The sequence below is a fragment of the Eurosta solidaginis genome, chromosome 4 (assembly GCF_040869045.1).
Source record: "Eurosta solidaginis isolate ZX-2024a chromosome 4, ASM4086904v1, whole genome shotgun sequence".
Classification (NCBI taxonomy): domain Eukaryota; kingdom Metazoa; phylum Arthropoda; class Insecta; order Diptera; family Tephritidae; genus Eurosta; species Eurosta solidaginis.
Genome location: NC_090322.1, coordinates 105,486,514 through 105,500,245, shown reverse-complemented (window position 1 = coordinate 105,500,245; position 13,732 = coordinate 105,486,514). Strand labels below are relative to the sequence as shown.

General features: G+C 39.5%; 1 protein-coding gene across 1 annotated transcript in view; it reads right to left on the bottom strand.

The window, feature by feature from the left end:
- Nucleotides 1-13,104, bottom strand: part of LOC137250090 (probable ATP-dependent RNA helicase DDX10) — a 169,314-nt gene extending 156,210 nt beyond the window's left edge. The window contains exon 1 of the mRNA XM_067782375.1: nucleotides 12,770-13,104. Within this exon, the coding sequence (XP_067638476.1) occupies nucleotides 12,770-13,054 (285 nt within the window). The 5' untranslated portion in view covers nucleotides 13,055-13,104. The remainder of the gene's footprint in view (nucleotides 1-12,769) is intronic.
- Between the last annotated feature and the right edge of the window lie 628 nt (nucleotides 13,105-13,732).

Genomic DNA, 13,732 nt, shown 5'->3' with positions numbered 1-13,732 from the left:
AATCATCGATATAATAAAACCAAATAAAACACACAGAGATAATACAAAATTAAGAAAAGCAGAAAAATTTTCAATATTAATTTACGAATACGAAAATAATTTAAAGTGCGGAATTAATTCGCAAACTGTACCACCAGTCACCAAAATTCATAACGGCACTCCTCCACTTGCTCACATAGCGGCACAAAAACCACGCCATATGCATACATACATATAGACGCATAACGGCGCGAAACCGACGCAATATAAAATTTATACAACAGCAGCGCAGTAGCAGCAGCAGGGCCAACAGCGGGGCAGCAGCACAGCAGAGGAAGCAGCGGCGGCTAAACAGAACCTCGGAAGCAGCATTTAAGTATATCAATTTCATATGTATATGTAGTTTTTGTGGAAAAATTTTTTTTCGACATACACACACTTACGTATATACATAAAATATTTTGGATTTCGATTAAAACGGTGGTACTGTTGAACAACCAAATACATTTTTGATTAAAGCGGTGCGTCCGTCTCAATTTAACAATTAATACTTTTTCATTTATCAACAATTCTAAAATTTTCGAACCATTTTATAAAATTCAACATTTGCAAATTTACATTTAAATTTTTCTCTCAAGTTTCAACTCATTTTACGAATTCACATTTTCTTCAAATTTTTAATATTTTCAAATTTCTAATTTAAAAGATTCTCAACACACTTCACAAATTCCCATACTCTCAAGCTTCAATTTTAATTTCAAATTTTTAAATCATTTCACACATTTTTCTTTCAAAGTTGCACATGTCTATATTTCCATTTCTCAAATTTTCATTATACCTCAGTTTTTTAATACTTACATTCTCAAAAAAAATTATTTTTCACTATATAAGTAAACTATTAAGCAGTTCACGTGTAATCTATAAATTTTGGAATTTTGATATAAACATTGGTTTGTGGAAAATTAATTCAGATTTTTTTTAAAAAACGGTGGTCCCGTAAAAAACCAAATGAGATTTTTTTTTACAAAGCGGTGCGTCCGTGATTACCACATTACCGAGATTTTTTTTGCCATTCATATTTTTAAATTTTTGAGCCCATTCTAAATTCAATTTCTTCTTTCAGCTTTCTAGTATCAATATTTTTGTTTCAATTAGATTCTCCAGTAAATTACAAATACTTCGTTAGCGACAATTCACTGTAAACCAGTTCCCTTTCCAATTTTTTTTTTTCTCTCCCTTCGAGATTTCAACTTCAAGTATACATCCTTCTTCTTATAACTACATGTACAACCTTAGAGCTAGGAAGCGAGCCCACAAAACTTCAGACTCAGAAACAGATTCCAACAAATTAACGTCAAGCTCGGAAAGCTTAACTTCATCGTCGACCGAAAAATTCACAAGACAGGAAAATAAATTATCTTTATCAGCAGATTTCCAAGGCTTCGAAGATTCTCCTAACAAAAATTTAACTTCTAATTTAGAGTCAAATCTCAACGATTCCAATAGTGCAAAATTAACTTCAACTTCTTCTAACTTAAACCCAGATCTTAACGATCCAATTAGTCCAAACATTGCCTCAACTTCTTCTAATTCAGCTTCAGATCTTAACGATCAAATCATGGCAACACTCGAGCAAAAGAGATCTTTCATTACCATGTGTGCTACTTCTATTAGAGAAAACTACAGCGGCGATCCGTTAGCGCTTGAGTCCTTTATAGACAAAATTGAATTACTTGAAGAGTTCGCTGATGAAAATTTAACTGGTACTTTCATATCATTTCTAAAATCGAAACTCGAGGGTAAAGCACGCGAAGCAATTCCAACTGAGGTAAATTCCGTTAGTCAAATTAAAGCCGCGTTACGAAGTAGAATTAAACCCGACAATTCAAAAAATGTCGCGGGTAAAATCGCGTCTTTACATGTGGTAAACAATAACTACTCGGAATTTGCCAAGCGTGTTGAAGAATTGTCAGACTCATTAGAACGTTCCCTGATCATTGAAGGTATGACGCAAGCGAAAGCTCACGAAATGGCTGTAGAGCAAACAGTTAACGTATGTAGGATGAACACTCGTTCAGAATTAGTTAAGTCAATTTTAGCATCAACTACTTTCAGCGACTCAAAGGACGTAGTTGCAAAAATGATAGTTGAGCGTAATAATGAAGAACGTCAAGTGCTAGCGTTTCAGTCGCGCATTAATAGGCCAAATAGTTTTCGAGGCGGATTTAGGGGACATAATTACAGTAATAGGTTCAATAACAATAGCAGTCGTTTCAATAATAATAACAGCCGTTTCAATAACAATAACAGCAGATACAATAGCCGTGTTTTTTAACACGCGCGTATACGTTTCATTTGCGCGTGTTAAAAAACGCCTATCTTCGCTTAGATAATGATTAGGAGACCCATCTAGCGGCTGTGGTTAAACAACTAGCTACAGCAACAGGGTGTACCGAAAAGCGGAGACGCAACGCTCTGATGGCCATAGGGTATAACATATAGCTGAATCAGTTGCGATGAATTGTGGACACACATAGAATACATAGAATTAGTGTAGAGGGTGAAACAAAGACACATATTTCAGTTACAGTTAGTAGGACAAAATTTATGCGCAGCAATTTCAGAGGTGTATTTATAGTTTGTCGACTAGCAGTCAATATAAAGTTTAAGCGTAAACGGATATACGCGTGTTAAAAAAACACGGCTAATAATAATGGAAACAGTTATAGGTTTAATAACAATAGTAGAAGAGGCCACAGTAATAATTCTAATAACAATAATTCGGGCAATCGATCTAGTTCTCGGGGAAACAATAGTAACAGACGTGGAAATGCGAGTAATAATGCTAATGTGCGTGCTTTAAACGCGGATGCCCCTCAGGAGCGAACACTGGGGGAGCAAGAGCTAGAATACTAGATGAAAACTTTCCTAAAAACGCTGTTTACTGTTTGAATCTCAACTATTCCGATTTCATCGAATTAAAATGTAGTAATTCTTATCAGCCGTGCACTTTTCTCGTAAATTCTCAAGCTGATATTTCCCTAATTAAATTTTCAAGTTTAACAAATAGAGTTCAAATCAACGTTAAAGATATTATTAACATAACAGGTGTAACAACAGATTCGGTTTCAACGTTAGGTACAGTAAATACAAATCTAATTGCATCAAATTTTTTCGTTCCGCATAAGTTACACGTAGTAAGTGACGATTTTAACATACCTTCGGACGGCATACTCGGCAAGGATTTTCTAAAAACATATAAGTGCATAATCGACTACGCAAACAATAGCATAACAATTAGCATTGGCACAGAAACTTATAGTATAAAAATTTTACATGGTATGACCACAGACACTTTAGTGATTCCTCCAAGATGTGAAGTTTATCGGTTGTTTAATCTGAAGAAATCTAAAAATCCTGTTATTGTAGACGCGCAAGAAATTTGTAGTGGTGTTTTTACCGCAAAGTGCATTGTTGACACAAATAACCCAATTTTAAAAGTTTTAAATATAACCGATCAGGTAAAATATGTCAACAAATGAAATATAGTAACCGAAGAAATTACCAACTTCAACGTATACAAAATCAGTGAAACTTCAGAAAATACAAAACGTCTGGAAGAATTAAAAAGTGTTCTACAAAAACAAATGCCAAAATATGACCAATGCCAATTGCTTGATTTATGCCTAAAATATGCCGATGTATTTGCTTTAAAAACGGACCGTATGACTCTTAACAACTTTTACGAACAGAAACTTAGATTGACTGACAAAAATCCGGTTTACATTAAAAACTATCGTTTGCCTTATTCACAACGGGAAGAAATAAATAGACAGGTTGATAATTTACTGCAGAACGATTTAATAGAGCCAAGTTTTTCAAATTACAATAGCCCACTAATTTTAGTTCCAAAAAAAGATCCCACAGGTCAAAAGGCATATCGTATGTGCGTAGATTTTAGAGCGGTTAATAAAAAGCTTATCGCCGACAAATTTCCGTTAGCACGCGTGGACGATATACTTGACAACCTCGGTAGGGCAAAATATTTTTCAACTTTAGATCTTTTTTCTGGTTTCCATCAAATTCCATTGCATCCTAACTCCAGGGACGTAACATCTTTTAGTACTGATAGAGGAGCTTTTCGGTGGAAAGTCTTACCTTTTGGTTTAAATGTAGCACCCAATTCTTTTTCGCGTATGATGTCACTCGCATTTTCAGGCATCGCGCCTAATCAAGCATTCATGTATATCGACGATATTATCGTCATAGGGTGTAGCGAGACACATCATTGTAAAAATTTAGAGAAAGTTTTTGAAACTTGTAGAAAATTCAACTTAAAGCTGAATCCCAACAAATGTAATTTCCTTCGTTCCGAAGTAACTTTCCTAGGACACAAATGTTCCTCGAAAGGATTACTGCCAGACGATTCTAAAATGAACGCGATTAAAAAATATACAAAGCCTACTGACAAAGATGCCGCTCGGCGCTTTGTCGCCTTTGCAAACTATTATAGACGATTTATTCCGAATTTCGCATTGCTGGCAGCACCTCTCAATCGTTTGAGTAGGAAAAAAGTGGACTTTGTTTGGGACGAAGCTTGTGAAGTTGCTTTTTCGAAATTAAAATTAGCTCTAATGTTTCCTCAAATTTTGCAGTATCCTGATTTTAGTAAAGAGTTCATAATTACAGTTGATGCTTCAAAAGTTGGATGCGGTGCTATATTAAGTCAACAGCATGAAGATGCTGACTTACCAATCTGTTTTGCTTCAAAATCTTTTAACAAAGCAGAACAGAAAAAACCTATCATTGAGTTAGAACTTTTAGCAATATATTTCGCAAACTTACAAGAATAAGATTAGAACTTGCAGAATATAATTTTACAATAGTATACGTTAAAGGCAAATCGAACGTTGTGGCTGACGCGCTTTCACGAATAACGATAGACGAAATAAAAGACTCGACGAAACATGTTTTAGCGGTTACAACAAGGTCAAAGTCAAGACAAACAAAACCACAAAATTACGACAAACCCAAGACAGACGAAAGTAGTGAAATACAAGCAGTACAGGTTTACGACAAATTTTCGTACGACTTCTCGAAGAAAATACCGCGAGTTAAAACACAAATAACCTACGATAAAAGCGACCAAATTTCAAATTTTCAACTATGTGCACATTTAAAACACAAAAAAATCGAGTTACTTAATTTTCGAATGCCAACGAAATAACGAATTTAGATGAGTTACTTTTGAGGCTTGAAAAAGTAGCCGACATTCACAAGATTAAGCAGTTAGAATGGCCACAATCACAAATTTAAAAGATAGAGGAAATCAAATTTTAAAATGTTTACAAATTATACTAACAGACCCAGTAGAAACAGTAACAGAGAACGACAAAAAACAGAAACTGATGACAATTTTTCACGATGACCCACTTCTAGGCGGACACTGCGGTACGAAAAAACTATATGCAAAATTGAGAACTAAATACTATTGGAAATATATGAGTCGTGATATAGCTAAATTCGTAAAAAATTGCAATAAATGTCTTTTAAATAAAGCGAAACCTAAAACAAAGGAACAACTAGTTATTACACCTACACCTTGCAAACCGTTTGATATTTTAATAATAGACACAATAGGACCTTTACCAGAATCCAAATATGGTAACAGGTTCGCAGTTACCATGATTTGTGATTTAAGTAAATATCTGGTAACAGTTGCAATACCAGATAAATCAGCTAAAACAGTAGCATCAGCAATTTTTGAGACCTTCATTTTAAATTACGGAATAATGAAATCCATTAGATCTGATTTAGGAACAGAGTTTAAAAATGAAGTATTTTTCGAATTAACCAAACTTTTAAATATTAAACATGATTTTTCAACGGCCTACCACCATGAAACGGTTGGTTCAATTGAAAGAAATCATAGAGTTTTTAATGAATATTTAAGGGCATACCTAGATGAAACATTTTCCGATTGGGACACATACCTGAAATACTTCACATTTTTCCATAACACAACAACACATACAGCTTTCAATAACCAATTTACTCCCTTTGAGTTAGTATTTGGGAAAAAGGCTACATTGCCACACGAATTAAAAAAAGAACAAATAGATCCAATTTATAACGTGGAAAACTATAGTAAAGAAGTCAAATTTAGAATGCAAAAATCACATGAATTGGCAAAACATTTAATAAATAAGCATAAAATTCAAACTAAAACACATTTTGATAAAACGGCACGTCCGTTATCTATCCAAGTAGGCAACAAGGTTCTTTTACAAAAAGAGCCTCATCAAAAACACGAAAATATATATCAAGGTCCATTTACGGTAACTAAAATAGACGGGCCTAATGCAACAATTTTTGATGAAACAAATAAAAAGGAAAAAGAAGTACACAAAAACCGACTTATAAAAATAAAGTAATATTTTATAAAAAAAAAAAAAAAAAAAAAAAAAAATCCAAAATATTCTAATAATTTAATTGTTAGGTAAATAAGCACTGTTAAATAGCCAAGAAGGCACACAAAAAAAATCTTGGAAAAAAAACTAATTTAAAATGTATATACTTATATTTTCTAATGTAAAATCAAGAAAATGAAAATTCAAAGTTAAATTGTATTATCAAAAATTACAGAACCAAAAAATAATCACTAATGTATAATGTAATGGTAACTATTTAAATAGTATCTAAGAAATTTATTTCCTATGAAAATGAAAAATTTAATATGAACCAAATCGTTATACTAAATTGAATATGTACAATTTGTAAAATTTTTCCAATATATATGTTAATATAAATGTAAGAAGAGGAAATTCATACAAAAAGATTTATATATGTACAAAAAAAAAACAAAAAAAAAAAAAAACGAAAATTCAAAAACCCTAATGTAAAGTTTAGATAACAATAAAAATTTAAAATTGCTTCTAATGAACGAATTCAAAAGGAAGGTGCACCCTAATATATTCGTTCATTGGAACCAATTAACTTATAGAATGCAAAAAGAAGAATGTGGCAAAAATGATCAATTTGCCAAATTCCTCTTTTTTCAAAGGAAGGGTGATATAGCATTAGCAACATTATAGTAAGGTATCTTATGTGGTTGGGGCTTTAGTTGTACTTGACAGGCGCACGCAGTGGCAACACGCATGGCAAGTACAACTGCAGCCAACGTCACACAAAAGAAAAAGAAAGAAAAAATAAAATACGAGCGGCCATTCCAATTTTGACCGACATCGTGTAGAGCTGAAACTTCTCGTGAATAAATTAAAAATTAAATAAGAACATTTTTAAGTTCTTGCGTTTTATTGAAAGTGACAAATATTTGATGCTTTTCAAAAGAAGGCCCCTCGGTGGATTTAATTGCCAAAACCCAAAAAAAATGGCAACAGTTTGGAGGCGGCGTCCTCCCAAAAATGAAGGAGCGTTGTAAAGGCGTACGAAGAAGAAGGCTTCCATCGTTTGGAACGCCACAGTAGTAGTTATGAGTTGTATCAGCTGTTTGAGTTGTTGGCGCCGGGGGGCGCGAGCAGCAGCGGGTACTTGTTGTGGTTTGCTGAGTAGCGAGGCTGCTGGAAGGTAGTGGGGGGGGGGGGGGGGGGGGGCGCTTAGGCGTAGACTACGGAACGCCCTTGGGCGTGAGCAGCAAGGAGCCACAAAAGATTTATAAAAGTTACGTGGACGTCGGGTTTTGGGATCAAGCCCAGAACAACCTGTCCGATGCAACCATCCCTTGCACGAGACACACTGAACAGAGTATGACCGTCCTAAAAAGATTCTTTTCTGGCAAATGCAGCAAAACCATTTCTCAGGACCGGGGTCAGGAGACGGAACCGGATTGGGTTCGATACCTTCCCGGAGTAAGAGAATATGTAGCAGTCCTGCTGCAAGGAGCTGCTGGGAGGATGACAATTTGTGGGAGGGACGAAACATATTAAATGGGGTCACACTGAAATGACAGTCCTTGGTCGGGAAAAATCCCGAGTCGCTCCGGTACATAGAACCGCTGCTGCTCGCACCCCACGGCGCCAACTACTCAAACAGCTGATACCACTCATAACTACTACCTTCGTAGTAGAGTTGGTAGCAATGCTGAGCATCAGCCCCTGCCCCCGTCTTCTCCCCCCCTCTTTTCCGGCAGCAATCGTGCAGGTCAGGGAAACAGACTCTTAGTCCCTACCTCCGTTTGCACCGTCTGCCAGCACAGAATATATAGGTTTGCGACATCCTACCAATGCAGCTCCTGCCTTGGGTGGTGCCACTTTCCTAGATGTTCTGGTCTCCGCGACGGCAACCCACCGACGAGTTTCATCGCGCCATATTGCCAGGTCGCAAACCCAAATCATCCGGGTACCCAAATGCTAGCCCAAGGACGCCCAGTCCCAGGGCCACAACAGCAATTGCGTCCTGGCCTTCCACAACCCAGGCGTAGTCACCCGTCACTTACCCCCAGAGTGGTGACGTCTCCCCTTATGCACTTCAGAATCCTGCAGTTAAACTGTAATGGACTAACTGGGAAGATTACGGAGATAGTCGATTTCATGAGCGGCACAACATCCGCATTGCTGCGATTCAAGAGACTAAACTCACAGCAAGATCTGCATTGCAGACCTGCTCTGGGTATAACGTCCACAGGAAAGACCGCGAGAGCGGAAATGGAGGCGGTCTCGCGTTTATCATACACCACTCTGTGCAATATTATATATTTGATCCTGGCATCGACCGCAGGGACAATGTCTTAGAACGTCAAGGCCTATCTGTCCGGTCAGGCGATGCAAACCTAGAAATCATCAACATCTACATCCCTCCTGCCACCTGTTGCCCCAGTGGATACCGCCCTAATATAAGGGCCTTACTCACTGGCAACAATCGCATTATCTTAGGTGATTTCAATGCCCATCATGATCTATGGCATTCAATCTTGCAGGCGGACAGTAGGGGTGAGATGTTGGCGGATCAAATAGAAGAAACGTCGTTCTGCACAATAAACGGAGATGCCCCACACGTATGGTAGGAAGCTGTCACAGCTCGCCAGGTATCTCAATCGTGAGCGCAGAACTCGTAAACTGCGTCAACTGGCAGCCGATGGTAACATTGGCATCCGACCACCTGCCCATACTTATTTCGCTTGAGCGTACCGCCGACTTCATCGTCACTGAAAAACACACTTTCATAAACTTCACAAAAGGAAAGTAGGAAGAATATAAATCCTTTCAGACATCCGCTTTGCTGCCCTCCCTATCCCGACTGATGCCCGCCAAGGGGAGCGTGCCTTCCGTAAGGTCATTAAATCCGCCTCGGCACATTTCATTCCCGCCGGGAGAATTCCCGAAATCCGGCCCACTTCCCGGCGGAGGCCGCAAACTTAGCGAGAGAACGTGACCTTATAAGACAGCTTGATCCAGGCGACCCCCAAATAAGGGATATAAACCAACGCATCAGATTGCTTGTGGATGAACACAAGCGGGCGAAATGGGAGGAGCACCTAAGAGGTTGTAACCTCTCTACCGGTGTGGGTAAACTTTGGTCCACCGTAAAGTCCCTATCGAATCCGACTAAGCACAAAGACAAAGTTTCCATCGCCTTTGGCGACAAAGTGCTGTCGGACGCGAAAAAATGCGCGAGCGCTTTCTGCCGACAATATATAATGCATCCTACGGTCGACAAAGATAGACGGAGAGGCAATAGACACGCAGGTAAACACAAATTCAGCGCGTCACCAACCACCATCACCGCTAAAGAGGTTGAGGACGCCATTGGTCGTGCTAAACCATCCAAAGCAGTGGGCCCAGACGGCATAGCCATGCCGATGCTTAAAAGCCTAGGGAAAGAGGGTTTCAAATATTTAGCGCATGTCTTCAATCTGTCTCTTTCCACCTTTGTCATACCTGAGAAATGGAAAATGGCCAAGGTGGTCCCGCTACTAAAGCCTGGGAAACCAGCTAACATAGGTGAGTCGTATCATCCGATATCTCTCCTATCGCCAGTGGCAAAGACGCTTGAAGCCATTTTGCTCCCTTATTTCCAAGCAAATTTCATTTCATTTCATTTATTTATTACGGCAAAAAAGCCTAATTCATAAATTAAATTATATTACTATTTACTATCTTATTGCTAAGGTTTTACAATATTCATAAAGTTTTGCTTTAAAAGCTCCGATTTCATTACAACTTTGCAGCTAGCCCCTCATCAGCATGGCTTCAGAAAACTCCATAGCACTACCACCGCGCTAAATGCCATTAGCACCCAGATAAATTGCGGTTTAAATCAATACCCCACCATAGAACAGTACTCGTAGCGCTAGACCTATCAAAAGCTTTCGATACGGTCAACCATGGCTCGTTACTGCAGGACCTGGAAGGGTCTACCCTTCCCCCATGTCTTAAAAGGTGGACCGAAAATTATCTGGGTGGTCGGCAGGCATCGGTGCAATTTAGAAACGAAACATCAAAACCAAGGAGAATTAAACAAGGGGTGCCACAGGGTGGTGTCCTATCCCCACTTTTGTTTAATTTCTACATATCTAAGCTACCTTCACCGCCGGAAGGAGTCACAATCGTTTCCTACGCCGATTACTGCACAATAATGGCCACAGGCCCAGGCCAAAAGATCGATGCGCTATGCAATAAAATAAACGGCTACCTCCCTGATCTCTCCAGTTTTTTCGCCTCGCGAAACCTGGCATTATCACCGACTAAATCTTCCGCGACCTTATTTACAACATGGACGCCCCAAATTTCGACCATTTTGAACATCCACGTCGATCGCTGGCACTACGCTACCGACTGTCCTACACCCCAAAATCTTGGGTGTGACGTTTGATCAGGATCTACATTTTGGTGAGCACGCAGCCGCAATTGTTCCGAGAATTCAGAGCCGTAACAAAATCCTCAAATCCCTCGCTGGCAGTACTTGGGGAAAAGATAAAGAAACGCTCATGACTACATACAAAGCAATTAGCCAGCCGATTACGTGCTACGCGTCACCCATATGGTCGCCAAGCCTAAAAATCACCAACTGGAAGAAACTACAGGCCTGCCAAAATACTGCTCTCAGAATCGCCACGGGCTGTCTTTTTATGTCCCCAGAACACCATCTGCATAATGAGGCGGTCGGCAGGCATCGGTGCAATTTAGAAACGAAACATCAAAACCAAGGAGAATTAAACAAGGGGTGCCACAGGGTGGTGTCCTATCCCCATTTTTGTTTAATTTCTACATATCTAAGCTACCTTCACCACCGGAAGGAGTCACAATCGTTTCCACCGCCGATGACTGCACAATAATGGCCACAGGCCCAGGCCAAAAGATCGATGCGCTATGCAATAAAATAAACGGCTACCTCCCTGATCTCTCCAGTTTTTTCGCCTCGCGAAACCTGGCATTATCACCTAATAAATCTTCCGCGACCTTATTTACAACATGGACGCCCCAAATTTCGACCATTTTGAACATCCACGTCGATCGCTGGCACTACGCTACCGACTGTCCTACACCCCAAAATCTTGGGTGTGACGTTTGATCAGGATCTACATTTTGGTGAGCACGCAGCCGCAATTGTTCCGAGAATTCAGAGCCGTAACAAAATCCTTAAATCCCTCGCTGGCAGTACTTGGGGAAAAGATAAAGAAACGCTCATGACTACATACAAAGCAATTAGCCCCCATCAGGGAGAGAAATGAGATGCTGACCAAACAGTTCCTGTTGAATACCCAGAAACCTGGGCATCCCAACAGACATCTGATTGATGAACCAGCACCGCCTAGGGGCTTAAGGAGTCATCTCCGTAAGCATTTTGAGGATATACGGCACCTGAGAACCCAGCCGTATGAAGTGAAAAACACAAGCAGGTCCTTGGTGAACTCCATAAACAGGCGTCGGCCCTTTATGCCGGGAATTGCGCGGTGAATCCAGTGCTTAACGAAAATTATCCAAAACTTGCGGAAGAGGAACGCATACTCCCCAGGGAAACGCGTGTCACTCTTGCTCAACTTCGTTCTGGATACTGTAACAGGTTAAACTCTTACCTATCCAGAATCAACCCCGACATACAAAATGTATGTCCTGCTTGTAATGTGTCCCCACATGACACCAACCATGTCTTCAATTTTAATGTGGAACCAGCGCCTGTAACACCCCTCTCACTATGGTCCACCACCGTTGAAACTGCAAGTTTCCTTGGACTCCCGTTAGAGGACAATATTATTATTATAATTTATTTACTATTACGGCGTTTTATGCCTAAAACTTAGATTATTACAATTTATGGTAACGTTTAACGCCTATAAAAAATTACCCTGAGTGGATCCGACACCGGTTTGGGGATCAAAACTAAATGCGCGCAGAACACCTTTCTGCATTAGTGTTTGTGTACAACAAATCTGCCAAAAAAAAACAACAACCACATGAAAATTTGAACCCATATTTTGCCTATATCTTTTGCCAGAAATAAAAAATTAAATTTTCGCTTTCGGATTCTAAACACGGAGGTGAGACGCGTCCTTTGACACCACCTTTGATAATTTTTGATACAAATTAGGTGGTGCACCGTCTTGTAAAACGTTACCCAATTTATAATTGATGCCAATTTGTGATCGGTCGCACCTATTGGATGGGGCGAAGCACTGCTCCAGCAACAACAACAATATATTCTAAGCCCCTTTACCCTCTGGGGGAATTAGTTTTGTCGGCAAGGCTATGGGAAAAACCGTACGAAATTTTAAGCAGAGGTGAGTTCTTGCCATAATACCTACATTCTTACTTTGTTTATTCTTTTTATTTACCGGTATTAAAAAAGCCAATGTTTTGCCGCTTCCAGTCACTGCCGTCCCAATTACATCTTTTCCCATTAATGCAGGTAATATAGCCTTATATTGGATCTCCGTTGGCTCCATATATTTAGAGTCGAATAGTCCCCTTAAAGTTTTTTGAGATAAAGGGATATCTGCAAACTTCGTCAATTGTGTTTGGCTTGGTATGGACTCGTACTTGCGCTTAAGTTCTTGGATTTCATTATGGCTTCCAGCGCTCTCACAAAAAATTTCCCTTTTCTTATTTTTAATATTCATTACAAAAGGCTATATTCAACCAACAAAATACGTTAATAAACATGCGAATGAAATGATGAATTAAACGATACTAATACACGTAGGTATCGATATTTTTGAACGTAATTGGTAGTTAATTAGTTAGTAATTGGCGAATATTAGCAATTTCGGTACATCACTATGACGATAAAAACTAAATGCTGGTCCACAACATCAGCAAAGCTGGTAAATGGCTAGAACAGGGGTCGAATGGTAATACTCCGCTTCCCACGGCAACCGGTTCTATGTACCGAAGCGACACGGGATTTTTTCCCCACAAAGGGCTGTCATTTCAATGTAACCGCATTTAATTTGTTGCGTCCCTCCCACAAATTGTCATCCTCGGACGAAGTTATTGAACCTAACCCATGTTCCAGGCTGTGGGTCTGCTGCATACGTCGGAAAAGGAATTACCTGCCAGTGTGTTCCGTGTAAAAGAGGGTTGCACCGTTCGGGCAGTTCTGGGTTAGAACCCAACGTTCGTCACCCCCGAAGTGTCTACAAAACATTTGTGGCTCGCCGCGGCTCACTCTCAAGCGCACCTTCTCCACCTTCTAGCAGCACCACTGCACAGAAGGTCACATCTACTGTCCACTGTTGCACGCGCCAAATGGCTCCCTCAGCTAACGCGGCTTTTACTCGCGTCCCTCAACTTCATTT